Source organism: Lethenteron reissneri, chromosome 42 (genome assembly GCF_015708825.2).
Source record: "Lethenteron reissneri isolate LAM-NWPU_2019-01 chromosome 42, ASM1570882v1, whole genome shotgun sequence".
NCBI lineage: Eukaryota > Metazoa > Chordata > Hyperoartia > Petromyzontiformes > Petromyzontidae > Lethenteron > Lethenteron reissneri.
In genome coordinates, this window is record NC_083820.1 from 11,686,827 (window position 1) to 11,699,582 (window position 12,756).

General features: G+C 52.4%; 1 protein-coding gene across 2 annotated transcripts in view; it reads right to left on the minus strand.

The window, feature by feature from the left end:
* The window catches only part of PXDN (peroxidasin), a 66,054-nt gene that overhangs the window by 25,037 nt on the left and 28,261 nt on the right, over positions 1–12,756 (minus strand). For both annotated transcript variants that reach the window (XM_061569143.1, XM_061569142.1), the window contains 8 exons: positions 12,186–12,355; positions 9,298–9,415; positions 7,830–7,999; positions 6,035–6,307; positions 4,004–4,120; positions 3,645–3,802; positions 1,448–1,561; positions 824–980 (listed from right to left, as the gene is read on the minus strand). In XM_061569143.1, coding sequence (XP_061425127.1) covers positions 824–980; positions 1,448–1,561; positions 3,645–3,802; positions 4,004–4,120; positions 6,035–6,307; positions 7,830–7,999; positions 9,298–9,415; positions 12,186–12,355 — 1,277 coding nt within the window. The remainder of the gene's footprint in view (positions 1–823; positions 981–1,447; positions 1,562–3,644; positions 3,803–4,003; positions 4,121–6,034; positions 6,308–7,829; positions 8,000–9,297; positions 9,416–12,185; positions 12,356–12,756) is intronic.

A 12,756-nucleotide genomic window follows, 5' to 3' on the forward strand; every position in this document is an offset into this window, starting at 1 on the left:
CGGACACACAAACACACAGACACACAACACGTACAAACACACACAAACACATAAACACACACACGTAAACATTCAAACAGACATACACAAAAAAAGACAAAGATCTCCCGTATAGCCTTAGCAGACTGTTGGGGCAAGTTCTGTTAGCGAGCACATATGAAGGCCAGCACGGCATACGAGGAGGTGGGTGGCCAGCACCACGCCCGGCCGCCTTTGTCTCCCTAGTGGCAATGTTTTACACACCGTACCAGGTACTCATTTGAGGCTAAGTCGACCTAGGGGAGGCCCAGGACCAGTTCAGATAATCGTCACCAGTGTTGGCCGTGAGCGGGAATCGTACCCGGTAAACTGGGTTCGTAGCGCAGCATAGCGCTAACCACTACACCACCGCTCCCCCACACCAGCACCACCGCACACGCACGGAGACATGCGCACGCACACACAGACAGGGTTTAAAAACTGCCGACGCGCACACTCCACCCAGCGCGTTAGAGGCGCACGCACCGCTGAGCTTCCATCGACATTTCAATGCACACAGAGCTCGGAAGATGAAATACGCTCACACAACGCTGCACATCGAAATCCGCGCCGTGCGGGTGGAAGGCTCGTCATGCGCGCGGTACATTTCCTCCACCCCCCACCCACCGCCCACGTGTTAGGGTACCATCAAAATGCAGGGCCGATGTTTAACTTCAGCAACACAGCCGCGCATTGCAATCGGGACGGCAGCTGTCAGCCGCCGCCACGGAAGTTTGCGCCCTTGAGCGACGTAGGCGCCTGAGGGGGGTGACGGCGGGGGCTGGCGCTCGCCCGAGGGCGCTACCTGTGACGGACAGCAGCATGCTGGTGGATGCGTAGCCGATGCTGTTGCGTGCGATGCACTCGTAGCGGCCCTGGTCCGCGGGCCCCACGTCCCGGATCTCCAGGTAGCCTTCGGCGCTCACGTGGAACTTCCCGCTCTCCGTGATCTGCACCCCGTCCTGCCGGCGATAACGGACAATTGTGGGGAGGGCGTTACCACGCGGGGATTGTTTCGCGGCTCGCGCTGCGCAAAACCTTTGATTCGCGGTCGCGGTTCGTGCGCCACGAGTGCCGTTGGGCACGACGCCCGACGTTTAAGCTCCACGTGCCGGGGAGCTTATTCGGGAGCTAAATGGAGCGGCTCACAATCTCCGTCGACTGGACTCGCGGGGATGTGAAGCGAAACTTCGGACATGGCGACGAACGACACGCACTCGCAGTCCGAAAAGACGTCGCAGAGCGAATTGCAGCGGGCGTTCAACTCGAAAGGCGCATCACCCAACAATAGTCACAAAATAATAACCACAAAAATCTCATCTCCTTAAGCCACAATTTCAGGAACTTGTTACCAATTACAAATCGCTGAGCACTAAACTTCTGAGCGCAGTGAGCTAAGTTGTGCGTATGGATGAGTGTGGCGAGTCACCTTGGCCCACATGAGGCTGGGCTGGGGCTCCCCCTGCGCACTGCACGCGATCCGCACGTCGCGCCCCGAGTCGGCGGTGATGTCGCTGGGCGTGACGCTGAACACCGGCGTCACTGGCAGCAGAAGGGAGCAGATCGACTTGCTGAGCGCAGGCCCAGGTGTTTAGTTTGTTGTCCTTCCCCCGCACCTCCGATTAGCACGGTTGGCTACGTACGGTGCGAAAGAAGTTATACACACAAAGACAAAAAAACCCGCATAGCCTTAACAGACTATCGGGGCAAGTGCTGTTAGCGAGTTCCGATGAAGGCCGGAATGGCACACGAGTGGCAATGATTACACATCGCACCACGTACTCATTTGAGGCTGAGTCGACCTAGGGGAGGCCCAGAACCGGTTCAGATATTCGTCACTGGTGTTGGCCGTGAGCGGGAAGTTAATTTTCGGTCGCCGGGTTTGTAGCGCCCAAAATCCCAAACGGCGAGCAGCAAACATCAGAATTTAATGTTTTAATGTTAAGAGTAAACACATCTCTTGAATTGAACGAGGTTATACCTATTGTTCAGTTACGGCACAACAGCGATAGACACTTGACGACTGTCAAATTTCCATCGTGGAACCTTCCAGCAGAGCGACACAAGCACTTAGCAACGCGCCGGCCGTTACTGCTTCAGCTCGCTCAGCCGTGAGTCGAAGATTGATCATCGCAAACAAATTTAGCAGCAATTAGGTTCGACGTTTCGCTTGCATTTATGCCAAGCATCTTCAGGACAAGACCCAGAAAGCGAGGATGCAATTCACAAAGTGGGAAATGTGGCCACATCACTCCGCGGCCAACAACCCAAAAATCTATTGTGAAACGTAATACTGGCTGTGGAAACCCGAGTGTTAATTTTATGATAAACCAAATTCTTACCTTGACACACAATTCGCATGTTCCTTTACAAAATAAACACAGCAAACCTCTAAATATCTTTACAAATTAATCCAACTAACACACAAATTTACACGTCTTTTTAAAGCATCAAAACAAAATCTTAAAAAGTAATTAAGTGAACCAACTGCTCCACTTAACACAATGAACACGTTCTTTGAAAACGTCAAAATAAAATAACTGCACACTCAAATTGATTTCAGGAGTAAGCACTCGAATGAGCATCAATCGTTCAACTTGCAGCGTTTCGCTCGAAGCTGCCCTCGAAGGCTCGCGTTTGAGGCGTGCGCTTGCCGCGACGGATCCCGTGAGAGTCTGAGAATGCTAGGCCGGCGGGAAGCCTCGACACAAAAGTCACGCGGACGCCTTTTGCTCGCATTCGTCGCGAGAACGGTTTAACGAAACGGCCATCGGAAGGTCTCACGCCCCGCGCGTGGAAGGCACGGGCCGTCCGTGCGCCAGGCGCATTGCGCTGCATGCGAGGCGCCGTACAAACAATAAGCAATTAACGATGACGGTGGTGGTCATGACAAAGGGAGATTGAAGGAGCTATCGTGATGAGCAGAGAAAGAAAAAGGAGTGGACGAAGTTAGTACAGCCTCATCATCCAGCGTGACGAGTGACGGAGGTGAAGAGGAGACGGAACCAGTTACGCTTGCCTTCTTTGTACTTAATAAAACATTTCAAGAGCCTCAATGCCACGTGAATCACGTGGTGAAGCCGCAGTTCTTAACGAGTCGCATGCGGCTTCGGAGCCGAAGGCTGCCGACCGCTGCTCTAAGTGCACCTGGCCTGGCACAAGCGCCGTGGTGACATCACCGCCACTTGTCACTCTAAATCTTTTTATAAGTTTCTGTAACTTAGTTTTACTTTTCATGGGTTTTTAAAGTTATTTGTCTGGGCCAACTTTTATTCCTGGAAATTAATTTATTCAATATTGATTTACAATTTTGCGCAAAGTTTATGGATTTCTTCTGCAACTCGGTTGTGTTTTTCTTTGTTGTTTCGAGATTTCTATTCAATCCACTGTTGTAATTGTTTGCATATTGTTGCTTTTATCATCATGGTGACACAAGTCAATTTTGCCAAATAAGAGGATCCTGGTCCTCTCGATCTCTCCGGTTCTCACCTCGTTAAACCTGAACGTTTGTCTCGCCGTCCCTTTCGCTACGCATGTGTGTATGTACGCTAAACTTCTTTTGCACCGCACGTAGCCAACCGTGCTGGCCGCAAGCGGCGGCGTGCGGCGTGCACGGAGCCTCACCAGCGGGGCAGCACGGTGAGCTGCGCCGCGGCCCGTCGCACGCCCACCACGTTCACCGCCTGGCACTCGAATAGGCCCTGGTCGTGCAGCGCCACGCGTGAGATGCGCAGCGTTCCGGACGACAGCACGGTGAGCCGCCGGTCGCTGGGGAGCTGGCTCCCTGCCGCACGGATGGACGGGGGTGGGGGTACGTGGCGCGGGGAGGAGAAAATAAAGAATAAAATTGTTATCATTTTTAACCTGTTCAACCTTTAACTGCGCAAAACCCAATAACCAACCGTGTTTACTCGCGGATGTCCGGAACCGTATTTGATTCACATGGCGATTCCCGGGTGTAGGAGTCAAACGAACGATTGGGTACCCGCTTTGGTCCACGCGATGACGGGAAGGGGCCTGCCCTGGGCCTGGCAGTGAAGGTCCACGGTGTGGCCTTCCGTCACCACCTGGTCCTCAGGGGCCAAGATGAACTGGGGAGCAGCTGCGTGTGAGATGAGACAGCACTGTAATGAACTGAATGCATCATAGGCATCAACACAGGAACCGCAGTAACGATGTCATTTATCACCAAACCGTTCAATTACATTTTTTTTACCATTAAGCAAGTGACAAAAAGGTGCACAAGGCGAACATCAATAATTTTCCGCTGGGATTTGCACAGCTCCTGCAAAATTACTGACAGTGGCAGAGTGAGACCGCTCCCCTCGGTGCCCTATTGGAACCCATTGCACCACTCGAACGGCATCAAGTTCAGCTTACCCTGAGCTTTCACCGAAACTATTACCGACGCGCAGATGCTCGGCAGGTTATTATTTTAATATACGCACGAAAGATTAAACGTCACAAAACCACCACATTGCCAAGCACACGTTTGGGAAACACTATTAAACCTAAAAATGCACTTCCCGTTGCTACTCAGATCGTTAAAGCTGTCTTCAACATAAAACATTGAAATTGAAAATCCACACTCTGACACAACAAATCACTTATACTTGTACAATTAAAAGCTGCCGTCAGGGACATTATAACATGTTGTGTGTGTGTGTGTGCAGATTTTGTGTTAAAGGCGAGTGAGTATTGAACCCGCAATCAGCAAATGGTTCAGGGTTCATTAAATTAGGAGGCTATGTCCTTCTCCCAGATGACAGTCCCGTTGATCGCTGCTCCACGCATTAAAACGGCATATGCCCACCACAAACTTAAGAGCAAGTCCGTGTTCAGTCGGCAGGGTCAGTCCGACCCTCGCTTGGTGCTGTTGCCAATAACGGGAGCAGTGATTAACCAGCAGTAGTCCGCAGAAGCATTAAAGGGACTGACTTTGTGTTCCTCTCTTTTTCATCTCGACTTTAAACATTCGTTCTCAGAAAAGGCATCCCACGAAACGCCAGGAAAAATGTACCCCCCCCCCCTATAATAAGCAAACAAACTTTCTACTGTGCACAACACTACTGGTGGCCCTTGGCTCAGAGCAGATTCGTCTCTTTCTACCAGGATAGCACCCCAGAGGGTTCGTCTAAGAAGTTATATTGAAAGTAGGATTTAAATTGCATTCAGGAATACATAAAAAAAATCTATTTCAGAGAATGCACATTTAGTTTCAGCGGCGAGTAATGATATGAAATAAGGAGATGAAGGTTGTTATAATTATTTATTTAATCTGTGCCAGTGCATCGCATGCAGTGGAGCAGTGATGACGTTGCATCTGTCGATGGCCTGTCTGCCACGGCTGTCCCTGATGCTCGTTGTTGTTGTGCTGGTTGTTGTGCTTGTTGTTGTGCTGGTTGTTGTGCTTGTTGTTGTGCTGGTTGTTGTGCTTGTTGTTGTGCTTGTTGTTGGTGTTGGTTCTGGGCCCCGTTTGCTTGGTCCCTCCTGTGTTCCCTGACCCTGACGCCCCGCTCACCCCTTTCTATGCAAATGTAGTTCTTCCAAATTTTGCAAAGCATCTCAAGATGAGGATTGCATTCAGGTCAAGGTGCAGCCATGCAATTACCTTCTCACTCCACTGCTAACCAGATGTCTTGGAAGAACCGGAGAACCCGCACTTCACCCCACGGTACGCCACCTGCTCATGGAATTACTGTGGTGCACCCATTTATACTGCTGCCTGGATAGAAGTGAGCATGGTCAAGAAACTCGCACCATTGTTTCAACCGCTGGCGACCTCTGGATTGCAAGTCGAGCGTGCTAACCATTACACCGGGGCAGCATTTAGATACTCTAGACACGACACGCACTCACATTTACTGCTGTTGTTGCACCACTACGTAGGCGTTAGCTGTCGTGTTGCATAGCCCTCTGAAGCGTTTTCACACAACACTTGAGAGCGCTATATTGCCGCCGCCGCCGCCGCCGTTCTCATCGTCGTCGTCGTCGTCGCTGTTGGCCAGACACTCACACTGCAGCAGGATGGTGGCGGAGGCGCGGATCGAGTCCTGGTTGTTGCTCGCGTGGCACGTGTAGCGCCCCTCGTCGCCCGGCCCCGCGCGCTCCACGTGCAGCCCCCCCGAGGCCGTCACGGAGAAGCGGGGGTCGGCCGGCAGCTGCTCCGAGTCGCCGCGCGTCCAGGAGACGCGGGGGGCCGGGTACCCCCCCGCGCTGCACTCCAGCGTCACGCTCTCGCCCACCAGCACTTCTGTGTCGTGCGGCTGGATCACGAAGGTCGGCGGCGCTGCCGGGGTTAACGGGAGCCGGGGTCACGCGCGGCAGCCGGAGCGGCCGCAGCGTGCCGAGCATTTGAATGCGTCGAATAATTTTGTTGGTTTGCGGACGATGTTTACAATTGAGCAGGACCCATCGCCGCAGTCGCAAGATGTTAACTACCTCGCCTGATATACAGGAGGTCGTGAGTTCGATCCTGACCCTGACACCTGCTGCATATTTGGAGTTTGAGTTTGCATGTTCTCCCCGTGGTCGCGTGGATTTTTCTCTGGGTCCACTGGTCTTCTCCTCCACATTTAGAATCAGCATCACGCGTTTATGGTATTTGGCTGCTATAGATTCGCACGTGATAAGTCACTTTGTTGAGCTATTATTTGTGTCCAGGTCGCTTCTGAAAAATTGCTATATCGCTCAGTGGGGCCTTACCTGGAAAAACAAACGTAGTTGATAGTTTTAGTTTAGTCTGAGCGATCGATGGTCCGGCACTAGCCTTATCGCTCCCATCACTCGCTCACCGGTGGCCAGTCATCTCCTTATCACTTCACTCGGTGACCCCTGCCACGCACGTTGAGGACTCGGTCCACCACATCGTTTCATCTCTCATCCGTCACACCGCGTTCAACCACTGCAGGTCTCAGCACTTCTCTCTCTCTCTCTCTGCTTGTTCCCTCGCACCACTCCACTTTAGAATTCCCTCTCATCGTCTCTCTTCCGAAAACTCTTATAACATCCTCACTCAAATTAAGAAATATCTGAAAGCCTATCTGCTTCCCCTTCAATAGTGCTGTTTGTTGCTGGTTGCTTGACGTTTTGGCATTTACAGCTTTTGGACTTGTGTTTCCCATGAATGCACCCCCCTTCTGAGTACCGCCACCTTCCCTTTCAGATTCGTCTATATCCATGCGTTTTCAAATAAATTCTTAATTTTAGAACAACTCCTTTTGTTCACGCCAACGTTCGCTCAATGTTCTTTCAGGTTAATTTCACGTTATCGCGCCATCTGGTTTGGCCATAATTTTGTCCTAGCCGATGTTTGTGGGAGCGAATATTCATTCCCCCGGGGGTACAAATATGAAACTAAATTTGTGGCTAGAGCCACAAACATTTCAGGGCCACTCACACCGGCGCTAATCGGCGTGCTCTTCCGCGAAGACGCCCCGAGGGAGAAAGCGTGACAGCAGCAGCAGCAGCAGCGGCAGCAGCAGCAGCGGCGTGCGGTTCAGCTCGGCCGTGTGGCGTTGCGTCGATGAGTTAGTGAACAATACAACGCACAGCATGACAATTAGGGGATCTGCATCGTCAGTAACAAAAAATATATAAATATACCACGGTCATTGTTCAGACTGTCTTATAACAGACAAATACGTAAATATGATGGCTTTAAAATAGGGGCGATTGATGAACTTTTTGTAAAACATTAAATAGGGATATGTTTTAGATGTTTAACAGTTTTTGTCATCATTAGCAGACACGGCAAACCGGTGCTCCAACTTCAGTCGACTTTGTGCTCTGTGCGGTCCCGGGGGTCACACCTGGCACGTCGAAGTATCGCAACACCACCTCCGGCGCCTTGACCTCTCCGGCTACGTTGCGCGCCATGCACTGGTAGGTGCCCTGGTCGGTGTGGCGCGTGTCGCGGATCATCAGCGTGCCGTCCTGCAGAAGGTTTCGTCGCTCATCCTCCGCCATCGCTATTTCATTGCTGCGAGCGTCGGGAAAAAACGTGGAGCGGGAAAGAACACGGAGCGTCGAAACAAAAAACACACAGAGCGGGAAAAAAACACGGAATGGGGGAGATGGACGCCGCTCGGAGCCGGCAAGACTTTGGGAAGGCGGAGCGGCTACGACAAACAGTTGCGGTTTTAGCAAAAAATATTAATAAACAAATTCCCTTTTGCATAAACAATGATGTTGACCAGCGGCATCTCGTGCTAAGCCGTGTCCCACATAAAAGGCAGATGTTGCTTAAGCTGTTGTTTGCGACACCAACGATGTCCGCGATCTGCACTCTGATCCAGCCACCGCTATATATAAATGTATAAATTATATATACTGATGCATTAACGGTTTAAATTAGAATGCTACTTAACAACTGAGCCCAGAAGTTTCCTTTACCAAAGAGCATCAACCTCGGTCCATCTTAATATGACCCAACTTGTGAATATAAACTTAGATTTATTTAAGTTCATGTCAATTGAAGAAATTTAAACTCATTTCCTGAGATTTTTGTGTTCAGTTTGTTGTCCTTCCCCCGCACCTCTGATTAGCACGGTTGGCTACGTACGGTGCGAAATAAATTCAACATACAATGATAACAATTCTGTTTTTGGGTGCATAGATATTAAATGTTTCTTATTTGAATGTCATGCGGTTGGTTAAACATGAATCGTGGTTCTCTGAACGCAGTCGCCGTGTAAGACATGTCAAACAATATGCGCAATTTGTTTGACAGCCTTTAAATCTTCCAGTTTTGTTCCAAAGCTATTAGACGATGCAATGCACAATGGCGGCGCAAGGGGTTGGCACGTTTGGCACGGCATGGCACGGCATGGCATGGCACGGCATGGCACGGCACGGCAGCGGTTTGATCGCCACCTCTGCCTGGCGATTCTGCGGTGCACTATTAGCCGATTGAATCGTGAAACTTTAACGGCAGTGACACCGGATCGTAAAGCCAGGAACCGGTGGCCGCTTGGCAGTGGAATTTTAGGAATGAAATGCGTTGATTTACCACACTATTTCAACTACCGTACCGGGAGTTGGAACCAAATCAGTGTCCTATAGATTTGCCAGTCCCGTGTGTGAACCATTACACCACAGCAGCTGCAGTCTACGTTTATTGCTCAAAAAGGTAAAAAATGTCCATTCATTGCTCAAGATATTTCTTGATGTATGGCAAACCGGCGACTGGGTTTTTACATTTTTTTGTTTCGTGTGGTGAATGGTAATATAAAAAGTTAACATCTCCCTGGACAGGATATGGCCACGTAACGGAGGCACCTGTTGTGAAGCCAGATGATGGCCGGTTTGGGGTTCCCCTCGGCGCGGCACCGGAGGTACACCGTGTTCCCTGGAGTCACGTCCACATCGTGCGGCTCCGAAGTGATGCGAGGGCTTTCTGTGGGAAGAGGACAAAGACAAAGATCCCCCGTGTAGCCTTAACAGACTTTTGGGGCAAGTGCTGCTAGAAAACTGCACCTATGAAGGCCGGCACGACACCACGCCCGACCGCCTTTGTCTACCCAGTGACGATGTTTACACATTGCACCAGGTACTCATTTGAGGCTGAGTAGACCTAAGGGAGGCCCAGAACCGATTCAAATAATTGTAACTGGTGTTGACCGTGAGCGGGAACCGAACTCGGGTCTCCGTGTTCGTAGCGCGGCGCGCTAACCGGTGCACTGCTGCTCCCCCATAAGGAGGAGGAGACATGCAGAGCACCATCCACGCACGGATTGCCACGTGGAACGCACCTGCCACACAGAGCAACGCGTCGACAAACAAACGCGAAGCGAGCCTCCAGAGATGCACGTGTCATCCTCAAAAACAAAGCAAGGCGGTTCAGAGGTTATAGGAGAGAGCTGGCACCGCTGATATCCTGTGTTTGAACCCTGCTGTGATTACAATGCTGTGATTAAACTGGGCACTCAAGTGTAGTGAGTTAATCGTTTTAGCGCCGTGACCAATTACTGCACACACAAAACATTCCCATCACATTATAAATTAATTCTGTACAATACTCTTTGCACCAGGGGGTCGCTTTAAGCAATCCCAGAGGTAGCTCTGCGGTGTCCGCTTCCGTGGGGCGTTCTCCAACATCGAAGGGTCGCGTCGCTCTGCGAGCGATCCTAACGGTCACGTCATCCCACGACGCATCCCACGACGCGAAGGCAACGTTCCATTGTGGAATTAGCAGTCTGTGACCAAACCTCCCAGAATGCCCTCGACATTGTCAAATCTCAGAAGCTAGGCGGCTGTCAGGCTGTATCGGGCGGGTGACCATCATGCCCCACCAACAGGTGCAGTGGGCGTCGTGGGCAGTCGAGGGCAGCACGCTGTGGTTCTGCACTCCCCCACGCCCCCCGCAACCGCCTTTACCAACCCACGCTGACCCGCACAGTGAAGTATGGTCAAAATATCCCTCACGGCCCTCGCCCAGCGGTGGATATGACACGAGCGGCCGCGACGCGGGAGAGGATAGCGACGTGGGACGAGAGCTCCGTTACCGTCACCGTTGCGAGCGAGGCCTCACACAGAACGCAGCGTGAACAGCGCCAGCGGCTGCAGAGCGCCTGGGGGGGGGGGGGGGGGGCTCGGCGGGGCAGCGCAGTGTACATCCTCGCGGGCTCACACACGAGCACACGGGCAAACACTGGCACTCACGTACAAAGACAAAGATCCCCCGTATAGCCTTCACCGACTGTTGGGGCAAGTTCTGTTAGCGAGCTACACCTATGAAGGCCGGCACAGTACACGAGGGGTAGGTGGCCAGCACCACGCCCGGCCGCCTTCGTCTCCCCAGTGGCGATGTTTTTCCACATCGCACCAGGTACTCATTGGAGACTGAGTCGACCTAGGGGAGGCCCAGGACCAGGTTTCAACTAATCGTCAATGCTGTTGGCCATGAGCGGGAATTGAAACTCGTGTCTCCGGGTTCGTAGCGCAGTGCGCTAACCACTGCACTAACGCACTCACGTACGCACACAACAACACGCACACACCGATGGACAGCACCGCACTGGAATGGCAACAACAGATAAGAGGATGGATGTGGCTTTCCAAGGAAACACCACATTCCACAGCTGACTTGCAGCACAGACGCAACGGTCAGTCAGGCCACGATGTCAGCCTCCGTTGTCACCATGTACATGACGAGACGATCACACTTCCACGGTCGCAGGTGGGCCACCCACGATGCGGAGTGTAAACGTTGGCGATTTAAAGGGGGGAGGTAGGCAAGGCTTGGGTGATGTGTGCAACTGCATACAAGCGCGAAACATATCGCTTTTTTTCTTTTAATGAATTTGTAAATTATCCTTGACAGAGATAGTGGCATAATTGGCTTAAATTCCTTACAGTCAGGCTTGCCAGGGCCTACAAATGTGAATTTACAGCCAGCCCAGGCAGCAGACAACAACACCGCACAGCAAGCGGCATTCTCCAGCCGGGCTGCCACGGCACAGCGGATTTCAGAGCATCCTTATCCACTCAAACCAAAACGATGGAGATTTCTGTAAAACATAAACAACCGAGTGCAGTTTCCTTCCTCCATTATTTAGATCTTGCATCCAGCCTCTCGCTCCCCGGACGCCTGCTACACAGAGCCCGACGGAGGGAGAGAGGGGAGAGCGGAGTGTGAGGGCCCCCTGGTGTGATGGGACCCTTTTGAGGTGCAGAGTGGCAAGAGATTGTTTGTGGAGTGGCCCTCGCAGTGGTAGCTGGCTCCAAAATAACAAACCACACGGGTGGGTCTCGGGGCTCGAAGGACCCGTCTAAAAACGACCATGCGACGCTGAACTTGTCCCCAGTGAGGTGACCGTGCAACGTGTAATGACGCAATGCCTGCACCACAGATACGAAGGAGGCATCGCAGCGACACACTCCGCTGCTCCGGACGCGCTTATCTGGCTCGACCACCGTGAATGTGAAATTGTAGCCGTTGCTCTGCATCTACGCCAGCAGCCTCACGGAGGAGGAAGAGGAAGAAGAGGAAGGGGGAAATTAACTTGTGATTCTGATTTAGTGCCTATGGTGGGATGGGACCCAGGCACATTCGCCGTGGTGATTTTGGTCACATGGGGGGGGGGGGGGGTCAAACAAAAGAGCCGGACACAACGGGTCACACGCGCGTGGGGGCCCCCACCGCCCGTGCCAGCGCCGGACCTCACCGCAGTGGAACTCGTGCGCGGTGATGCTCGACACCGACCGTCCCTGTAGCCGGCGCGGGTGTTCGCAGGTGGCGGCCGCCAGCGTGCCACCGGAACCGGCGAACGCCCGCAGCAGCTCGGCCAACCACACCAGCTCGCAGTCGCACACCAGCCGGTTGGAGTCGAGCCGCCTGGGAGATGCCAAGGGGGGAGAAGAAGAAAAAAAAACCGCACCGCACAAGGGCCACGTTTCATTGACGGTAACAGGGAGCTTATTATCAAGCCCTCGGTTGGGTCTCGCTTGGCACGTGTTGCGTTATACACTGCCGGCGGGGGCACCACGGTGAGGGCAGAATACTAAGCGAGCGGCGCCCCCCTCATCCCCACACAATGCAAATGGACACGTACGCTGGCGCTTTTATAGCCGACGTGTGCGCTAGTGTGTGTGTGTGTGTCTAAGTGGGGACACGCTCGTGCCGTTGTTAGCACACGACACTATGAATTCGTCCAATTCTCAGCCAAGGCTAGCGTCGGCAGGTGACTATCTGAACTGGTCCTGGGCCTTCCCTACATCGACTCAGCCTCAAATGAA